The sequence below is a fragment of the Carettochelys insculpta genome, chromosome 3 (assembly GCF_033958435.1).
Source record: "Carettochelys insculpta isolate YL-2023 chromosome 3, ASM3395843v1, whole genome shotgun sequence".
In the NCBI taxonomy this organism is placed as follows: domain Eukaryota; kingdom Metazoa; phylum Chordata; order Testudines; family Carettochelyidae; genus Carettochelys; species Carettochelys insculpta.
Window position 1 is genome coordinate 89,820,564 of NC_134139.1, and position 16,728 is coordinate 89,837,291.

Genomic DNA, 16,728 nt, shown 5'->3' on the forward strand with positions numbered 1-16,728 from the left:
CTCCCAGTCAGCAGCACTCTCAGGCAAACTTCCAGGCTTGCTATCAGCCCTAGGCCACTTCACGTGGCTCTGTGCTGTAGGCGAGTCTTGGCATGTTGTACCCACCCCTTGCAAAATCTCTCAGCTACTAATGATGGGAAACCAATTGGCAGGGTGGGGACAATGCACAAAGCCTTCCCTCTCCCCCAAACTTCACCCACACTGCTGAGAGCCACAGAAAGCAGCTAGCCACATTGTGGGCCAGATCTTGCCCACCCCAACATATTTACTCTTCGACAGTGGTTTGGAGACTACTGCATAAACGTAGCCTTTTTTTTTTTTTTTTTTTTTAAAAGGTAAACATTATAATAAGAACCATTCAGTATTGATAGAAATTGAATAAAAAGCAAATATGTTCCAAGAGCAGACAAGGCTCTGAGGAAAACGATGAGACCCAGAAATCCAGGTAATCTTTCTATTAGGTAATATTTTCTATGTCTGCACTGACACCCACTGTGTTTCTTAAAAATGACATTGACAAAGTAATTGTCTGTGTTCTAGTCACAAATTCCTTCCCAGAGTGCATGAACTTTTGGGGTAAATGAAGGCATTTGGCCTTATGTTTTATAAGGCACTCAAGGAATGATCCAAAAAGCTTGTGTGTACACCTAGTCAGCAGAGTCTGGCCTATATTTTTAAGGAGACAAAACAAAAAAAGTTCCCTTTTAGCCCATGATAATCTCTAAGGTGCATACTTAAAAAAATATTGAAAACAAGCTTAATTACTTGTATACCCATGGAAATCACACTCAATCAAGGAAAGTCCCCCCAAAAGATAATTTACATGACGCACACTTACTGCCACAAAGATATACAGAACTCAACATTTCTCATCTTGGGTAATTTGAGGTGGGGCTGATGAAGATAAAAAGACATTGGAGTGAGGGTCAGAAAATGGGCATCACCCACAAGGAAAATACCTAATACTTGCTGCAATCTGGAATAGTCCAAGTACAGATAATGTAGTTCAGAAAGTTTTTTTTTTAAATAAAGTTCAGGGGTCTGAGGTCTCTGACATGGATGCTATAAGCAGAATTTAGCGATTTCTACCACCAGGTAGGGATATTATTTTTACTCTTGCATCATTTAAGATGATTTTAGAGCAGCACTTTACATTATTAGTTACTTTCTGAACCATCCATCCTTCCTACACTATGAATATAAAGTAATAATTACTATTCTCACAGACTTTTTATTTGCTGATCGGGGCCTTTCCCTTACTTAGCCATGAGCCATAAAAAGAGTTAACCTAGACTAATTTTAATTATTTTAAGTTCATAATTGTCCCTAAAAGCAACTAGTGTATTTCACCTGGGTGTGTAAAGTAATTTCATTAGTTTGCACATCTTAATGTGTACAATACCTGTTGGTACCTTCCGGGTGAGAAGTGCTAAATGTGGTATGTTATTAACAGTTTTAAAAGTGAAAGTCAGCACAGGTAACATTTGGTACGAAATAGGATGTGGCTTAGTGATCCCCACAGCCAACAATAAGAAGATTGACACAAAATAATATTACTATGATTTCTCCTGTGGAATCAGGGTGGGACAGACATCTAATTTCGTCATGTTATTTGAAATATGAAGAATTATTTTTACTCAGTGGGAATTCCAGTAAACAGTTCAGAATTGTGAAATGTATCACTGAAATAATCATATTGCAATACTATATTTAACACCACCAGGTTGCTGGAGTATTCCATATTGGGATAAAATAGGTTCTAAACACTCATTTGATTTTCACTACTCCCACAAATTTGACATGTTTCTAACATTTGATTTTTACCACATTATCTCTTTTAAATCTCTCAATCATGTATTAGGAGGAGACACAATCAATTTAAATTCCAGAAAAGGAGCCAACGCAAGGCGTTACCATGATACACCAGTCAAAGCAACATGTACCCTATGATATTCTTTCAATAAAGTAATAATTTAGATTTATTCTAAGTCTTGATGTGCTCTATCTTCAATTAGATACGGTATAATAGATGTAGTTTTAGCTATTCAATTATTGACTTATAGCTTACATTATTGCTGTCTAGATCAACTACACAAGCACACAGCTCCGATAAAAATTCCAGGTTTTTTTAAGCACAACACTCGAAGTTTCCTGAAACGCCAATAAATAAAAACCAAGGGCACAGATCTGTAAAGGTAGTTAGCATTGCTTTGCTCAGTGATTAAAGGCCTACATGACAAACACCCAAGTCTCATTTTCAAAATCAATTTAAGAGCCAAAAGGTACAAGATGGGCGAGTAATACCTTTTATTGGACCAACTTCAACTGGTGAGAGAGACCCAATTTAAGCTACCCAGAACTTTACTTCACATCTTCTCAAGAGCCTAAGTCATCTCTGACAAATAAAACTTAGGCCTTGCAACACTGAATGGAGCAACACCAAAAAAATTTGGACTAGCTCCTGCATCCACCAGTTTAGTTTAATATTGTTTCATATTACACCTAGTATGCTAATATATCTAATCAAATTGACATGAATACACAAAACTTTTTAGTGCATGGATTGCCTGGGAATTAAACAAATTACTCATTTAAAAAAAAAGCTAAAATTATCAGATAATCACTGTAATACCTCACATAAAAAATCCTTGTCCCCAAATAGCATAAAACAATTTTGTCACATAACTAAAGCAATGGTTAATTACACAGTGAAATCACTTAGCTTGCTAACATGAGTGTTGATTCCTCAAGATTTTGGTGCAGTGAGTGACATATCACATCCATATGGTGTTTTTACTACTATTTTCACTGTACAATCTCAATTATATATATTATATGAAGCAGCATAAATCAGGAAAAGATCTCCTAGTCACACTGGTGGTCAGAATGAGAAGGCAAAGACTAGATCACCAACTGCCAATTAGAAGATGTATTTATTGACAAACCCCTAAGCTGCATCCATTTAGCTGAAAAATTGTTTTTGTATCAAGCTAATTAAACCAGTGCAATTCATGCGGATGCATCAAATGAACTTATAACTGCCTTCCAATTTGAAGTGTATCCAGAATGACACAGGAACTGGTTTAATGAGATTGAAACAACACTATGTCTTAGTTAAACAAATCAATTTAAGCTTGTTAAGACAAGGTCTTGTGTGTATAAGTTTACAACAGAGATGCTATTTTCTAATGTTATAAAGGTTGAACTGTACATATTATTCTCCTGTGATTCTACAAGTAAATGTACAAAGTAGATAGGTTTTCTTCTTCCCTGGATGTGTACACGTAATTAAAGCCAATAGTTAAAATAAACTAATAAGTTGTAATGACACATCAATTTAGTTTGAGACATGCAACCACTTTAATTGCATTAGCTGGGAAACGTGGGAAAAATTGCACTAATGCTGTTCAGGTTTTTATCTATTCTGAAAATAGGATTTTTCCCCCCCAAGTTTGTCAAGATAATAGATGTACATGAGCACTGATTAATTCTAGAAATAAATATAAATGTAGTAGACAAAAGGGAAAAAATAAAAAATACAAAGTCCATTTATCAGAAAGAATAAATAAGCATAGAAAAGGTTGGAAGAGTCAGCACCAAAAGTCTCAATCAATACACTGCATAAGATTTTATAGACAAAATATAAAAACTCACATTTTCATAAGGGACTTTCTAGATACCCACCATAACATATGAAAATGTTGAACACCATCTTCGGAAAGCTGACACCACTGAAGTGTCAAGCTGAGCACACAAAATCACTCGTCACTTGTGAAAGTCTGGGCCAACATTCCGTGGGCCCCAAAGATTTTACAAAATAGGGCCTCACCTTGGAATCTTTTACACAACCAATGATTAATTTTACACTCCATGTAGGCAAATCCTTCAACCTGAAAACAATAGGAATTTACATATAGACACAAAATATGTATCTGCATAGAAATACTTTCAGGATTTGGGCCCAAGGTTGCACACATTGGCTAGAAACCTTGGCTAGAGCCTGATAAACAAAAGGGCAGTGAAAAGGCAGCTTATAACAACAGCACATCCATTTCAGCTTGCTGTATGTGCTCCTTGAGCACTAAGCCCTGAATCTGATTCTGGTTTGAGCCCACACACCCACCCACAAATAAATGAGCCTGGGTCAGGTCAGCAGGTATTGAGGACCGAGATCCTAGGACCTTCCTTGGACAGTGTGTCAAACCCCAGCTCCAGCACTAACTTCTGTCCAGACCCTTTCATTTTGCACAATGGACACAGCTCAAGCCATGCAACAGAGTTCAAAGGTCCAATTAGTGCAGTATGGAAGTGTCAGGATAGCTGTAAAACCCAAGAACAGCATCAGCAAGTTCAGGTTTACAAAACAGCGTGGACATCTGAGCATGGGCTTAGAAAAAAACAAGACCACAAACCAAGTCCCACAGACCTTGGTTCACAATGCTATATAAATTCATGAATCTGCCTATGTGGGGCTGTTTAGAGAATCTGGGCCTAACAGACTACATTTAGACTGACCCTACAGCAAAAGCATCCCCCACACCAAAACAAGTCTCAGAGCTTGAGTCAACTGCCATACTCACACACAGATAGGGCTAAAAACATCAGCACAGATATTCTTGCTGAAGCTGGAACCCTACTAGTGCCTCCACCTGCAGCAGATTTCAAAGTCTGGGCTACAACCCAACCAGGACCATCTATTATTAGCCCTGTGGCACATGCCCTATAAACCCTGCCTCAGATGACTCAGGTGCTGAGACTCCCTGTTGAGTTTTTTTCCTTGCAGTCCAAATGTATCCATTGACACCTTCAACAAAGTCAATTAATCAATTGCACTGAAAGGAGACACGTAATACAGTGAACCTTTTCACACCCACCATTCTAGCGTCCAGAACCCTCAAATAACCCGCATTTTAAACCATAAGTAAATTTTAGTTAAGTTTTCCATAAGTACAGTGTAGTGAAAGTAAATACAAATACATACAGCAAATACAGTGTAAGTTTACAATTTACAATACTGCAGTTGGTGGTAAATAAAGTACTGTGCATACATTTTTATATCTAATCTTGTTTTTCTTTAACATTCTGCATTGCTAGGTATACCTCTCTATTATCCAGAATATTTGCCTATCTGGCAACTTCCCTGTCAGAGGGCTACCAGATATGAAAGAGTTTAGTACATCTCCTTAAAATGGGAAGACACAAAATATGCAATAATGGTCATAAGTAATGGGAGATTTACCATTGTTGACCACGTTTACTCAACTAGTCAAAGAGGTTCAACATGTTTCACAATGTCAATAGTAAAAATTTACAGTAAAAGTAAAAAGTAATACCTTCAATGTATTCCAGGTAATATACTTAAAAATCCACATAAGCACTGAGAGTGTGACCTCTCTCTCTCTCTCTCCCCCCAACCTCCTCCCCCTGATGAATTTATCTTCTTAAATGCTACTGATAAATTACAATTTCTGCGAGCCAAGGGGTTGGCAACCAGCTGCTCCAGAGCCGCATGCGGCTCTTTAAGGAGCCACTTGTGGAGTCAGGAGCAGCACTGCTTGGAACCACTTGCAGTTCTGGAGGCTGATACCACTTAAAACAATGCTCACAGCTAAAACTGGATTTAGGTTTTTTGTTTTGTTTTGTTTTTTTTTGTTTAAACGATGGCAGCCTCCAGAGTTGCAAGTGGAGTCAGTCGTGGCAGGGAGCCCTGGAAAAGAAAGCCAGCAGGGCAGGGGGCCACATGCACGCTGCACATGGGGGAACTCTAAGGTTCCAGGGGACCTGTGGGGACAGGCAGCCAAGCCTGCTCTGTGGGAAACATGCCGAGATCAGGAGGCAGCAGCAGCCATGAAGAAGAAGTGGCAGTACACAGAGCTCTTCCTCTCAGACAGGTAAATCCTAGGGATAGAGGGTGGGTTTGAGGTTGATAGGAGTTAAGCTTGGGGATGAAGGAGAGCAGTTTAGGACTGATAGGGTTAAGCCTGGGGGTGGGTTTGAGGGATGGGGAGGTAAAACCTGGCGATGGGAGTAACGACCTTGTAACTGGAACAAATCACCGTGTGTGTGCTGTTCTTAAAGTATGGTTAGACAGTCCTGTCTCATATTCATATGCATTGCAAATCTTGAAGTATTAATTTTACAAGTGAATTTGAAAAAAAAAAAAAAGTCTCTTCTTACTATTTCAGCTGCAGACCCCTGACCTAGCCCAATTCAGAGACGATTAATGCCACTACTTAGCTCCCTAAAGACGGCAATCATCAGTATACACTATGTCATTGAACCACTATACAAACTTTAAAATATGATTTATAGAAATAACAGCAAAGTTAACATTTACATAAATAGTTCTAATTGATTAGAAGGCCAGAAGTCTGAAACAGATTCCTTGGTTACCAGAGACAAGACAAAAAGAAAGTCTAGACTGCATTTGTACCAGTACAAGAAAGAAGCACAACCCTTAGTGTGACTGTAACAATACCAATACAAGTTAACTTATTTTTTTTACATTTCTGGGAATAAACTATGCTCATATAACTGTCTTCATTTTAAGGGGATTGTATTGATTTAATTATTCTAGTAAAAAACAAAGTCATCCCTAATTCAAACAATAAAATTATAAAATCTGAGTGTGAACCAGACCCAGGTGTCCAATTCTTTACTGTCCTGCATCTTGTATGCTTAATTTCACTAACACAAAACAGGATAAAATTCACCACCTTCTGATTTGATATCTTGCACTTTGGTCTGCATATAGCACAGTTATTTACCTCATTGTAATGGAAAACTGACCTCTAAAATTGATGTGAAGAAAGTTTACAAAATATCTCGGTAAAACAAAAATATTGTGAATCACAGGTGGAGTTCCCTCAAACACAGATACAGAACAAGTCAATGTACACAGCTAATAGACGATGGAATGACTATTTATATTTGGAGTTGCCACTGAAACACAGGGGCTCCAGAAGCATAAATACCTTATCTGGACCTTTTTTTTTTTTTTAAATAAAAAAAACCACAGAAAACAGATAGTCTAATAGTTACTACTGCTAACTTCATAAAAAATAAAAAAAGTAATCCTAAGCAGTCCAGTGAAAAGAAGGATACTTTTCTGTGCTCAACTGTGACAAAGCAGGTGGCAATTTTGCATGTCAGTTCTGATTCTTGAGAAATTAACAGACAAGCAACTACATTTGCTTCGACACATCTTATTACATACCATAAACACATGAATTACATTTTGAAAGTAATTATAGTGCAACATTGATTATCTAACCCATAATCAAGAGCATTTTTTTTTTTTTTTTTTACTTAAACAGGGTTGTAGCCCTTGATATCATACTGAACTTTCTCTCAATCATACATCACCTGAATTCAATCAAATACCCTTAACACCTGCATTGATTCAAACTACACTGCATCTAGTTTTCTTCCAGATTTCATACTAGGAGTAAGAAGGCAGGAGAGAACTACGGCATTAGCATCACTTACTCAAATGCAAAGAAGAGTCCACTGGTCACCAAGATGAGAACCAGAGTCAGGTAGAAGACTCCAGTCTGCCGGGCCATCATGATCCTTCCATTGCAACAGAATTTGTTTCTCCCAGGGAAAACCTCCCATTTTCTCTTGGGAGCTGCTTTCTTTTTCTTATGGGGAGACTCCATGGGAGATGAGGAGCTGTGTGTGCTGATCTGACTGTACTCACAGTCTTTCATGGGCCCACTACCACCTCCAGAAGTCATCAAGGGAGTGTAATGACGGAAAACCCCACAAAACAAAGACAGTCTCCTGATGAAGATAATCCTCCCCACCAGCCCCAGTTAAAAATAAAAAGCAAGTCTGTTACCAGGTAAGTGGCAACTGCATCAGACAAGCCTGGACCAACTCTTGAAAGAACAAAGCTGTCATACTAGACATGCTTGGGAGGCATTCCTTCCCTGTCCACCAAAATTACAAACTCATTTTAAATGGTCTTCTAGGGTTATAAAAGCAGTTTATCACAAAACAGGAAGGAAAAACCCAAAATAGATTAGCTGACCACAAAACTTAAAAAGCTTTAGTCTTTAATAGAGTGGCTGTCCTTTCCCCAAAGGAGCACACCTTGGAAGCTCTCTGCAGAAATCCAGCTTTTGGGTAAAGAGCTTCCGCACTGAATCTCTCCCATGCACAGAGATTTGTTAACGCTCCTCAAGAAGCAGGTTTCCCCACAAAAATAATAAAACAATGTATATTCCTAACAGAAGATCCTTCCCACCCACTCAGAGACACCACAGGAGGCAAGCGCACAGAAACCCAGCTGCAAAGCCAGCTCTGGAGAAACACGCTGTAGCGGGATTATTTCCTCCTGTTCAGTGGGAAGTGGCCACCTTCGCTGTTTGTTTGAGGAGACGAATGTTTACCGCTGGTCTGAGAAAAAACGTTTCTTATAGTTCAGTTTCTCTCTGCAGAAAATGAATCAGCGTCCGGAGGGAGCAGAGTCAGTGCCAGCCCGCGACACCGCTGGAGTCTGTCCTCCTCCTTCCCAGTCACACACAGACGAGTAACTCGTCCCCCACAGTGGGCGGTGTCAGCGCCTGGAGGTGGCTGGGTGGGTGGCCGTTTTCTAACCCACGTCCTTCTAGACAACAAGTCGCTGCCGCCTCCATATGCCGTTGCTCCGGATCGATCCCGCCTGGCAGCCGGTTTTCTGCCACTCCTCTGAAGAAAGCGACTCACCGCGCGTAGGCGGTGCCTCCCTACCCAGGCCGCGTCCTCCCCATCGTCTACTCCGCGCGACGCCTCGCCCTGCCCGCCACCTTCCCCCAGTGCCTCGGTCAGACGCGGTGGGGACCTGGGCTGCTTCTCGTAGGGCAGCGAGGCTGGCGGGTTTCACCCCGCATCCTGCCACCTCCGCGCAAAGGGCGAGCTCGGGCTCGGGCTCGCACCCACACCGCCCAGCGAGCGAGCGACGCCCGGGAGCTTCCGCGGTTGCCCGGCCCAGGTGAGCGGAGCCCTGCGCAGGTCGCAGCGGGGGTACCGCTCCCCGCGGCTCTGCCCTTAGCCGGGCTTGGCGCCGGCTGCCAGACCCGGCAGCAGCTCCCGCTTCATCTTCGGCCGGGGCACGACGGCTGCCGCTGCCAAGGGGGCACCGAGCCCCTCCCCAGCCGCTCACGCTTCCCGGGGAGCAGGGAGGGGGCCCGGCCAGAGCCTGCTGGCCTCAAGCCGGGGCAGGGCTCGCTCCTCGACTGCACCCTCACCGGCCCCGCCTGCAGCCCCCGATGCGCGCCCTGACACCGATGCCCGGTAGCCCGCAGCGTCTCCAGCCGCCCCCTCTGCCGGCTGCCAACCGCCGGGGCCAATCAGCTCCCACCTGCCGTCAATACCCGGCCAGCCCTGACGAGAAGGGCCCCGGCCCTCTGGGAGCTGTAGTCCCGCCCTCGTCCCTCCGCGCCGCCAGACCCGAGGAGGGAAACGGGGGCGGAGGCGGCTAAAGGACTACAACTCCCGGCATGCCATGCGGCTGCCCCGTGCTGCGTAGGCGAGGACCGCCCTAGGGGGCTGAGTACCAAGCCGCTTGGCGTAGGGAGTTCGGTCTTGCGGGATCCTGCTGCTCTGCAGCCCCTTCCCGTCTGTCTCTTCCTGCAGCTGGAGGGTGGCCGACCTGCTTGGCCCAGCCAGACGGGGACAGCTTGCAGCTCCCCTCTGCAGCCCTGTCTGAGACACACACACACACACCCACCCACCCCGCCCGCTGGGGGGCGCCCACTTCCCTCCGGCGCTTTTCACGGCCTCCCTCCGAGCGAGGTGGGGTTGCTATGAGGGGAGGGGTAGAAAGGACGCAGGTCACGCCCCGCCCCGCTTGCCGGGAACCCCGCCCCCACCAGCCGACGCTAAGAGACAGGCGCTGCCCCACCCCGCCTTGGCCAGCGGATCTCGGGAGCCTGGTTTCTGTGCGAGCCGAGCGCTGCCGGGTGCGGAGTGAGCGCCTCCCTGCCCATCTCGGTTCCCATCCGGGTTGCAGGGCGGAGCCTGACTCGCAGACCCGAGCATGGGGATGGCGGCTGGCGTGGGAGGTCCCAAGGGCGCCCCTGCGCCCGCGGAGGGGGTGACCGTGGCGCGGGCGGGGTGCCCACCTGCAACAGCCCAGGACAAGGTCTTCCTTATCAAAGGTGCAGCGAGCTGGAGGGTGGGTGTTTAAAGGTCCCATAGCACAGGGGGAGGGGCAGTGCTACTAATTTGCGAAGCGTCCTAACCGCAGCCGTAATGGGAAAGCCCCTGGTCACTGAGAGGCTGTACCGCTGGACCGGCCCTGGGGCTGGCTGGGATGCCGCTGGCTGGAGCAGGAAGGGCGCAAGGATGCAGCCTCCCCCTGCCCCGCGTTACTGCACAAGGGTCTATTGCTTCTCTAGTAAGTGCGGCTGCCTTAGTCACATCTTGGTATTGACAGCCTGTGCCCAGGGATCACCCACCCCTACTTCTGCGGAATGGTTCCCCCTACTCTGCTGTCACTTCAGCCCCCCTTTCTAGCCCCAGAGGAAGCAAGGGAACAATGCGTTTGAGCAGTACCTGATTCTGTTGTAGCTTGTTGGGAGGAAAGGGCTACAAGCCCTGTTGGAAATGTCTCTGAAGCTACCACACATTTCACAAAGCCATCATCACTGTATCTGACCCCTTAGGCCCTGCCCTCAGAGGAAGCCTGCACAGCTGCCTCAAAAGATGAGCCTGGGTGCTAAAATTCATGCTGGTGCTGCAAAATACAGACTGAACAGACACCTGGGATTTGTGGTTTATTTCAACAATTTGTGACCCTATTAACTAGCCAGTGACTGGGAAGTTGTCCAAAGTGGTCCTTTGAAATATGTGTTAATAATTTATGCTAACATATCTGTTTCATCGTATATTTAACACTGAGTACATTGTCCAGACCTGGAGAATAGTTCTGTATGGCTTGAAAGTGTGTGGCTCTCAATAACTCAGATTGGTCCAATACAAAAATGAAACCTCAGCCACCGTGTCTTAGTCTGGCAATTACAAGTCATGCTTCCCTTCTTATCAAGGCCTGGGGAAGTCCCTCAGCTGGTAGCATGGGGTAGCAATGGTTCTTCAGGACACAACAGGGTCAAAGCTGGAGAACAGCTGCTGACTGTGGCTTCAAAGACAAGCAGATTTCCATTTGGCGATTTGAACTGATGAATGCTCCAAGAAACAGTTATTCTAACATAGCTCTTGAGAGCTACGCTGCTGTGGGGGGTTGTTGCACAGAGAGCACTGTAGAGGAGAATGATCTTACTGGAGACAACCTGGAATGTGATTTTGTCTGACTTTTCTGTAGATGTACATAGTGTAGTTGTAGCTGGGTTGGTCCCAGAATATTAGAGACACGGAGGGCAAGGTAATATTTTTATTGGTCCAACTTCTCTTAGTGAGAGAACAAATCTTTTGAACCACTCAAAACTGACCAGAAGAGGTCTGAGTGGCTTGAAAGCATATTTCTCTCAACAACAGAAGTTTGTCTAATGAAAGATATTGCCTCCCTCATCATTTCTATATATGATCAGTCTCTGCATAGATTTGCGAGGCTATATGGGCTTTCTTGTAACCAGGAGTTTGAAGGAGCAAATCAAAGTTTTAATTTTCTGGTATAACCTAATCACTGCATTTTAAAGTACTGTATTAAATTATTAACCAGTTCTTATCATACATTAGATTGAGAAAGTGGGCAGTTTGACATGTTTTCCTTTCACTTAGGCAGCTACCGATAGATGTGCACTTTTGAATTTTTTGATCACTTACACATTTTTATAGCAAAGAAATTCCTATTTTAATTCCTTAAATTTTGTTGGCAGGTGGAGTTTTTCTAGGTACTGTTGCTGCGGCTGGAATGATAGCTGGGTTTGGTACAACACTTGCTATGGCTAAAAAGAAAAACCCCCACTGGTTCAATAAGGTTTGTTCTTGTTAAAGTACTATACAAGCATGATAAAATAAAAATAAAACTTCATGGTATTATTGCATGCTTATTTTGGTTATACTAAATATAATGATAAAGTGGTTTTATAGCCTGGGAGGTCTGATTTTACATCGTCAATGATTTCAGGAGTTAATCCTGAGTTAGGTGTCAGTGCTCTTTACTTTTTTAGTGCTAGATCTGGGCTGGTTATAATAAAACCCATAAAAAGTTTATTCAGTCTGCTGTGATCAAATTATTATAATCCAATGAAAAATATTAAATGTGTTAATTCAAGGCAACTACATGTGCATTCCCTCTCTATAGTCCATCAAGGTCCATACTAGGTTTCTGTGTCTGCATCTATTGTCTCTCAAGGTAGAGACACGTCTCTGTCTTCTGACTGGGATATTCCAGGCTGCACAGCTCCCTGAGTATAAAATTAAATTCACTAGCAAAGTCAAGACTGCCAAAGAAAACCGTTTTGCTCTCTCTTCAGAGACAATAACTGGGGTGAAAGTAACTTACATTCCTTATAGATTCATATTGTTTTCCATAGGCTCGGGGGGAGCTCAGGGCAGTCTTGTAAGGAGTGTTTGCAATGTGATAGTTTGGGTAAGAAATTTAAGTATGCAGTGGCGTGCCAGGGGTTCATAGCAATTGATTGGAGGGTCGGGGGGAGAGGCAGGAGTCAGGGTTGGGAGCACGAGGAGAGATGCAGGGCAGAAGGTTAGGGCCTGTGGGGGGCGCTCAGAGTTGGAGAGATGTGAGGTGCGTGAGTCAGGGCAGGGAGTTGGGCATGTGGAGGGGTTACATGAGTCAGGGGTTGGAGTGTGCAGCAGGGCTCAGGGAAGAGAGTTGGAGTGTGTGGAGGTGGGCAGGGGGTTTGGAGTGTGGGGAGCTCAGGGAAGGGGAGAGGGATATGTATATGGGGAGAGCCAGGGAGGAAGGATGCCATTTAGGGAGGGTGGGTTTGGTGTCTGCATCCCACCCCAAAATGTATACCAGGAGACTGCTTGGTCAGCAGCCTATCAGCCCTTCTGGTCACTGTCGGGAAGTGAGAGGGAAAATATTACTCCTCTGCCCCAACCTCCCCGGCTGAGAGTGAGAGAATGCATGCACACTATGAACTTTCCTCCACTCCCATTAATGATGGGAAGCACAACCAGCCTCTTAGTAGGGATCTCAGATGAGGCTGGGGGGAGCCTCCATCCTTCTTTGTCCTTCCAAAATGGTGCCCTGGAGTGGGGTCTGGGCTGGGGCAATCCTGGACTGGTGGGAGTCATGCCCCCAACTGACCTTTTTCACTTGCCTGGCAGCCTGCTGCTTAGTGCCTGCAGCAGAGCCCCTGGGGGCCGGGCTGAGAGTGAGCCCCACTCTTCCTTCAGCGGGAAGTGCCTCAGCTGGCCAGCCTCTTGCCAAAGTGGTAAACTGGTGTGCACTGCTTCACTTTCACCTCTGGTTCAGAACAGCCTTCTGTTAATAGAATATCGGAAAAGGTATGATGTAGGTCAGCATTGAGGTACACTAGGAAAGCTTGCTGAGCATATTCCTGCCTTAGACTTACCTTTAGCAAATGCTAAAATAATTGATGAATATTAAACTTCACTCAGCGCATAGTTAACCTGTGGAACTCCTTGCCAGAGGAGACTGTGAAGGCTAGGACTATTACAGAATTTAAGAAAGAGCTAGATAAATTCATGGAGGTTAGGTCCATAAAAGGTATTAGCCAAGGATAGGAATGGAGATGATGGTAGGAGACAAATCGCTTGATCATTGTCTTTGGTCCACCCCCTCTGGGGCACCTGGCACCAGTCACTGTCAGCAGACAGGCTACTGGGCTGGATGGACCTTTGGTCTGACTCAGTATGGCTGTTCTTATGTTCTTAAACACCCCTAGATTTAAAAAAGAAGGAAGCCAGGGTAATTGTAGAGTGTGTATATACAATATTTTATGGTAATATTGTATTTTGTGTGGCATATTTAGTTTTGAAAATATACAAAGTATTGACTTTTCCCACTTAGTCTAACAACATCCAGATTTTTTTAACCTTCAGAGCTCCTTTGCAAAACTCATCTTCGTCTCTCTCAGCTTTTGGAGCGAGAAAGGCTTGTGGGTATAATGTTACCGTATCAGTTATAATGTTTTGTTTTGTTTTGTTCTACTTGGGCGTGTGTGTAGTGTATCATTGGCTTTTATGCATGTAATTATTTGTAATTAGTTTTGTGATACTCAAATTTGTAAGTGTCATTGGCTTCTATGAATGTAATTATTTGTAATTAGTTTTGTGACATTCAATTTTGTAAGGTATGTAGAAACTAAGACCGTTGTCTCATTTTAAATCTATTAAGAAGTAGGCACACTGTATAGGAATGTAATTCCACAAATTATATAAATGCTGTTATAAATACCATGGTTAGTTTAATTCTGTTATTTTTTACCATCTTCTAATAATGTTACAAAACAATTTTTTCATGATCATTACATTAATACTGTGTATGCTCTTCATTGGCTGACTGCTCAATGTTAAATGAATCTAGAGTAGCATTAAAGTGATTGAATGAAGTGAAGGATTTTCCTTTTCGCCTAAAACCTATATTTACTACTCCCCCTGCAACTGAACTAAACCAGTTTATTGGCAAAAATCAAAAACTGGAACCAGAACCTTAGAGAACGTAAAAAGGGAACACTTCTTTTCGTCATGCTGATTGTGAGGTAAGTGACAACACTCACATGCTTTCAAACTCAACAAAAGAATGGCTGAGGACTAGCCTCCAGAACAAAAGTAGCTCTGTGATAGCATTATTAATTGAATTTAGAAATGTGTATTTTAGAGCATTGATCATCATTTGCAGCAACACAACGTTTAAAGGATATTGTACAAAAATAAAAGCATAACCATGAATAACTAGCTTTAAAGTTAAAGGCAGTCATCACAGACATAAAATGAATATGATAGTTGGCAACTTCTCATCCTGGTGGGTGGGGGTATGTGTGCTCAGGCCCCCTCCCCACTCCAGCCCTACCTACACTCTAGGCCTTCCCCCAAACCTCCACCCCACGTCTGTTCCACCTACATCCTCTCACTCCACTCCTTTTCCCAAGCCCATTGTCCAACCCCTGCCCTGCTTCTTCTCCACTTTCTCCCCTGAACGTGCCTTGTCTCTACTCCTTCTTCCCAGATCTTGACCCCACAAATCAGCTATTTGCAGCACTTCAGAGGTGCTGAGAGGGAGGGGATGGAGTTGGTAAACAGGGGGCCTCTGGCATGCCAGAAGTGTGGGGGGAGTGGGGATATTGGCACCAGTGGGTGCTCTGCACCACTAATTTTTCCCTGTGTATACTCCCGCTCCAGAGCACCCATGGAGTCAGCACCTGTGATGAGAGACTAACAGCAGAGGTAAAAGTCTGCTATGATGCAGAAAAGTATTGAAGTAAATAAGTGAATAAAATACACTTATTTATGTCAGACTGTTGGTGAAACCATAGCAGAATTTTCAGAAGCCTCCTCAATCCAGCTGTAGCTTTGAGCCCCCAGCAGCTGACCTCACAGCAATCTGCTACATACCATAAATCCATCTTCTTGTCGGTTTTCCCCTTCTACAATGATGCTCCACCATTCCTTACATGACGACTTTTTTGAGGTTATTTCCATCACTGCCTGATACGACCACAACACACAAGTTTATACCTTTTGATTAGGAAAGTAGAAGACATGGCTCCAACCCTGCAGAAACTTACATAAATGCTTAACTTTACACCCATGAATTGAATGAGAAATCAGTGTGATTACTCATGGGAGTAAAGTTAAATAGGGTTGCCAACTCTCCCAGGCCAGATGGATCAGCACCGTTGCCTCAAATGGCATCCAGTCTATCTGGTCAGGAGAAATGGTAGCCCTGTCTATGAAGTATATGTAGGACAAGCTTTCATAATGTATCTTGATCCTGACTTGAAACGCTCCAAAGCAGAAACTGCCAGTTAAGATATTTGTTTTTAAAATAAAATCTGGTTACCACTAAGAATTACATGGCAAGCTCTAAATTTCTTTGTCTTCTGATTTAGGCTTCACATCTACGATGATTTGTTCATGTGTCTACCTGTACTCATAGTAGGGCCAACTATGCCTTGTGCAGACCACTCTGCGCCCAATCCAGCAAAGCAGTTGGGCATATTAGTTAGTTAAGTTAAACCCATGAACCCCAAGTGGGGCATAGGTCATCCACAAGCTCCTCCACCTGGTTCTATCTTGGGCAATGGCTTCAATCTGGCCCCAGGAATATCCCAGTTCTTGTGCTTCTGTGACTGTAGATCTCCTCCATGTTATTCGGGGTCTTGCTCGGCTGCGTTTCCCCGAGGATTCCATTTTAGGGCATGTCGAACAATGCTGGATGGGGGTTTCCTCAAAGTATGTCCCAGCCATTCCCATTTTCTCCATTTTATTTGGATCCCCACTGGCTCTTGGCCTGTTCGTGTCCACAGATGTTCATTCGTGACTTTGTCTTGCCATCTTATTTGTAATATGTACCATATACTTAACCTTATAAGCAGCTTCAAGGCAATGGGTGTTTGTTTGTTGACAGGGAGCTGCTCAGATGGAGACAAGTGCAAGTTTGGAACATTTGTCCCTAATACATTTGAAAAAAATATCTTCAGTTCTAGCGTGTCTCCTCACCCTATTGCCGTGCCTGTTGCTCAACTCCACCCCACTCCAAGAGCAGAAATTTAGACCTATATTTTGAGAATCAAGTTGGCTAATTATCTTTTTTTCCTGGCCTGTTTTAATATGTTTTTAGCAGTTTGT

General features: G+C 43.9%; 2 protein-coding genes across 11 annotated transcripts in view; one reads left to right on the forward strand and one right to left on the reverse strand.

Annotated features, from left to right (window-relative positions):
• Positions 1–9,536, reverse strand: part of ZDHHC14 (zDHHC palmitoyltransferase 14) — a 134,049-nt gene extending 124,513 nt beyond the window's left edge. For all 8 annotated transcript variants that reach the window (XR_012645014.1, XM_074990317.1, XM_074990314.1 and 5 more), the window contains exon 1: positions 7,489–9,536. Coding sequence is in view for 7 of the 8 variants with exons in the window: in XM_074990317.1 (XP_074846418.1) it covers positions 7,489–7,739 (251 nt within the window). In the remaining variant the exon portion in view is untranslated. The remainder of the gene's footprint in view (positions 1–7,488) is intronic.
• A 400-nt stretch (positions 9,537–9,936) lies between these two features.
• Positions 9,937–16,728, forward strand: part of TMEM242 (transmembrane protein 242) — a 55,922-nt gene continuing 49,130 nt past the window's right edge. Inside the window, exons 1-2 of one of the 3 annotated variants that reach the window (XM_074988700.1) lie at positions 9,937–10,145; positions 11,823–11,923. In XM_074988700.1, coding sequence (XP_074844801.1) covers positions 10,025–10,145; positions 11,823–11,923 — 222 coding nt within the window. In that variant the 5' untranslated portion in view covers positions 9,937–10,024. Of the gene's footprint in view, positions 10,163–10,258; positions 10,385–11,822; positions 11,924–16,728 lie in introns of those variants that run through there. The other 2 variants (XM_074988701.1, XM_074988699.1) reach the window with 2 other exon arrangements.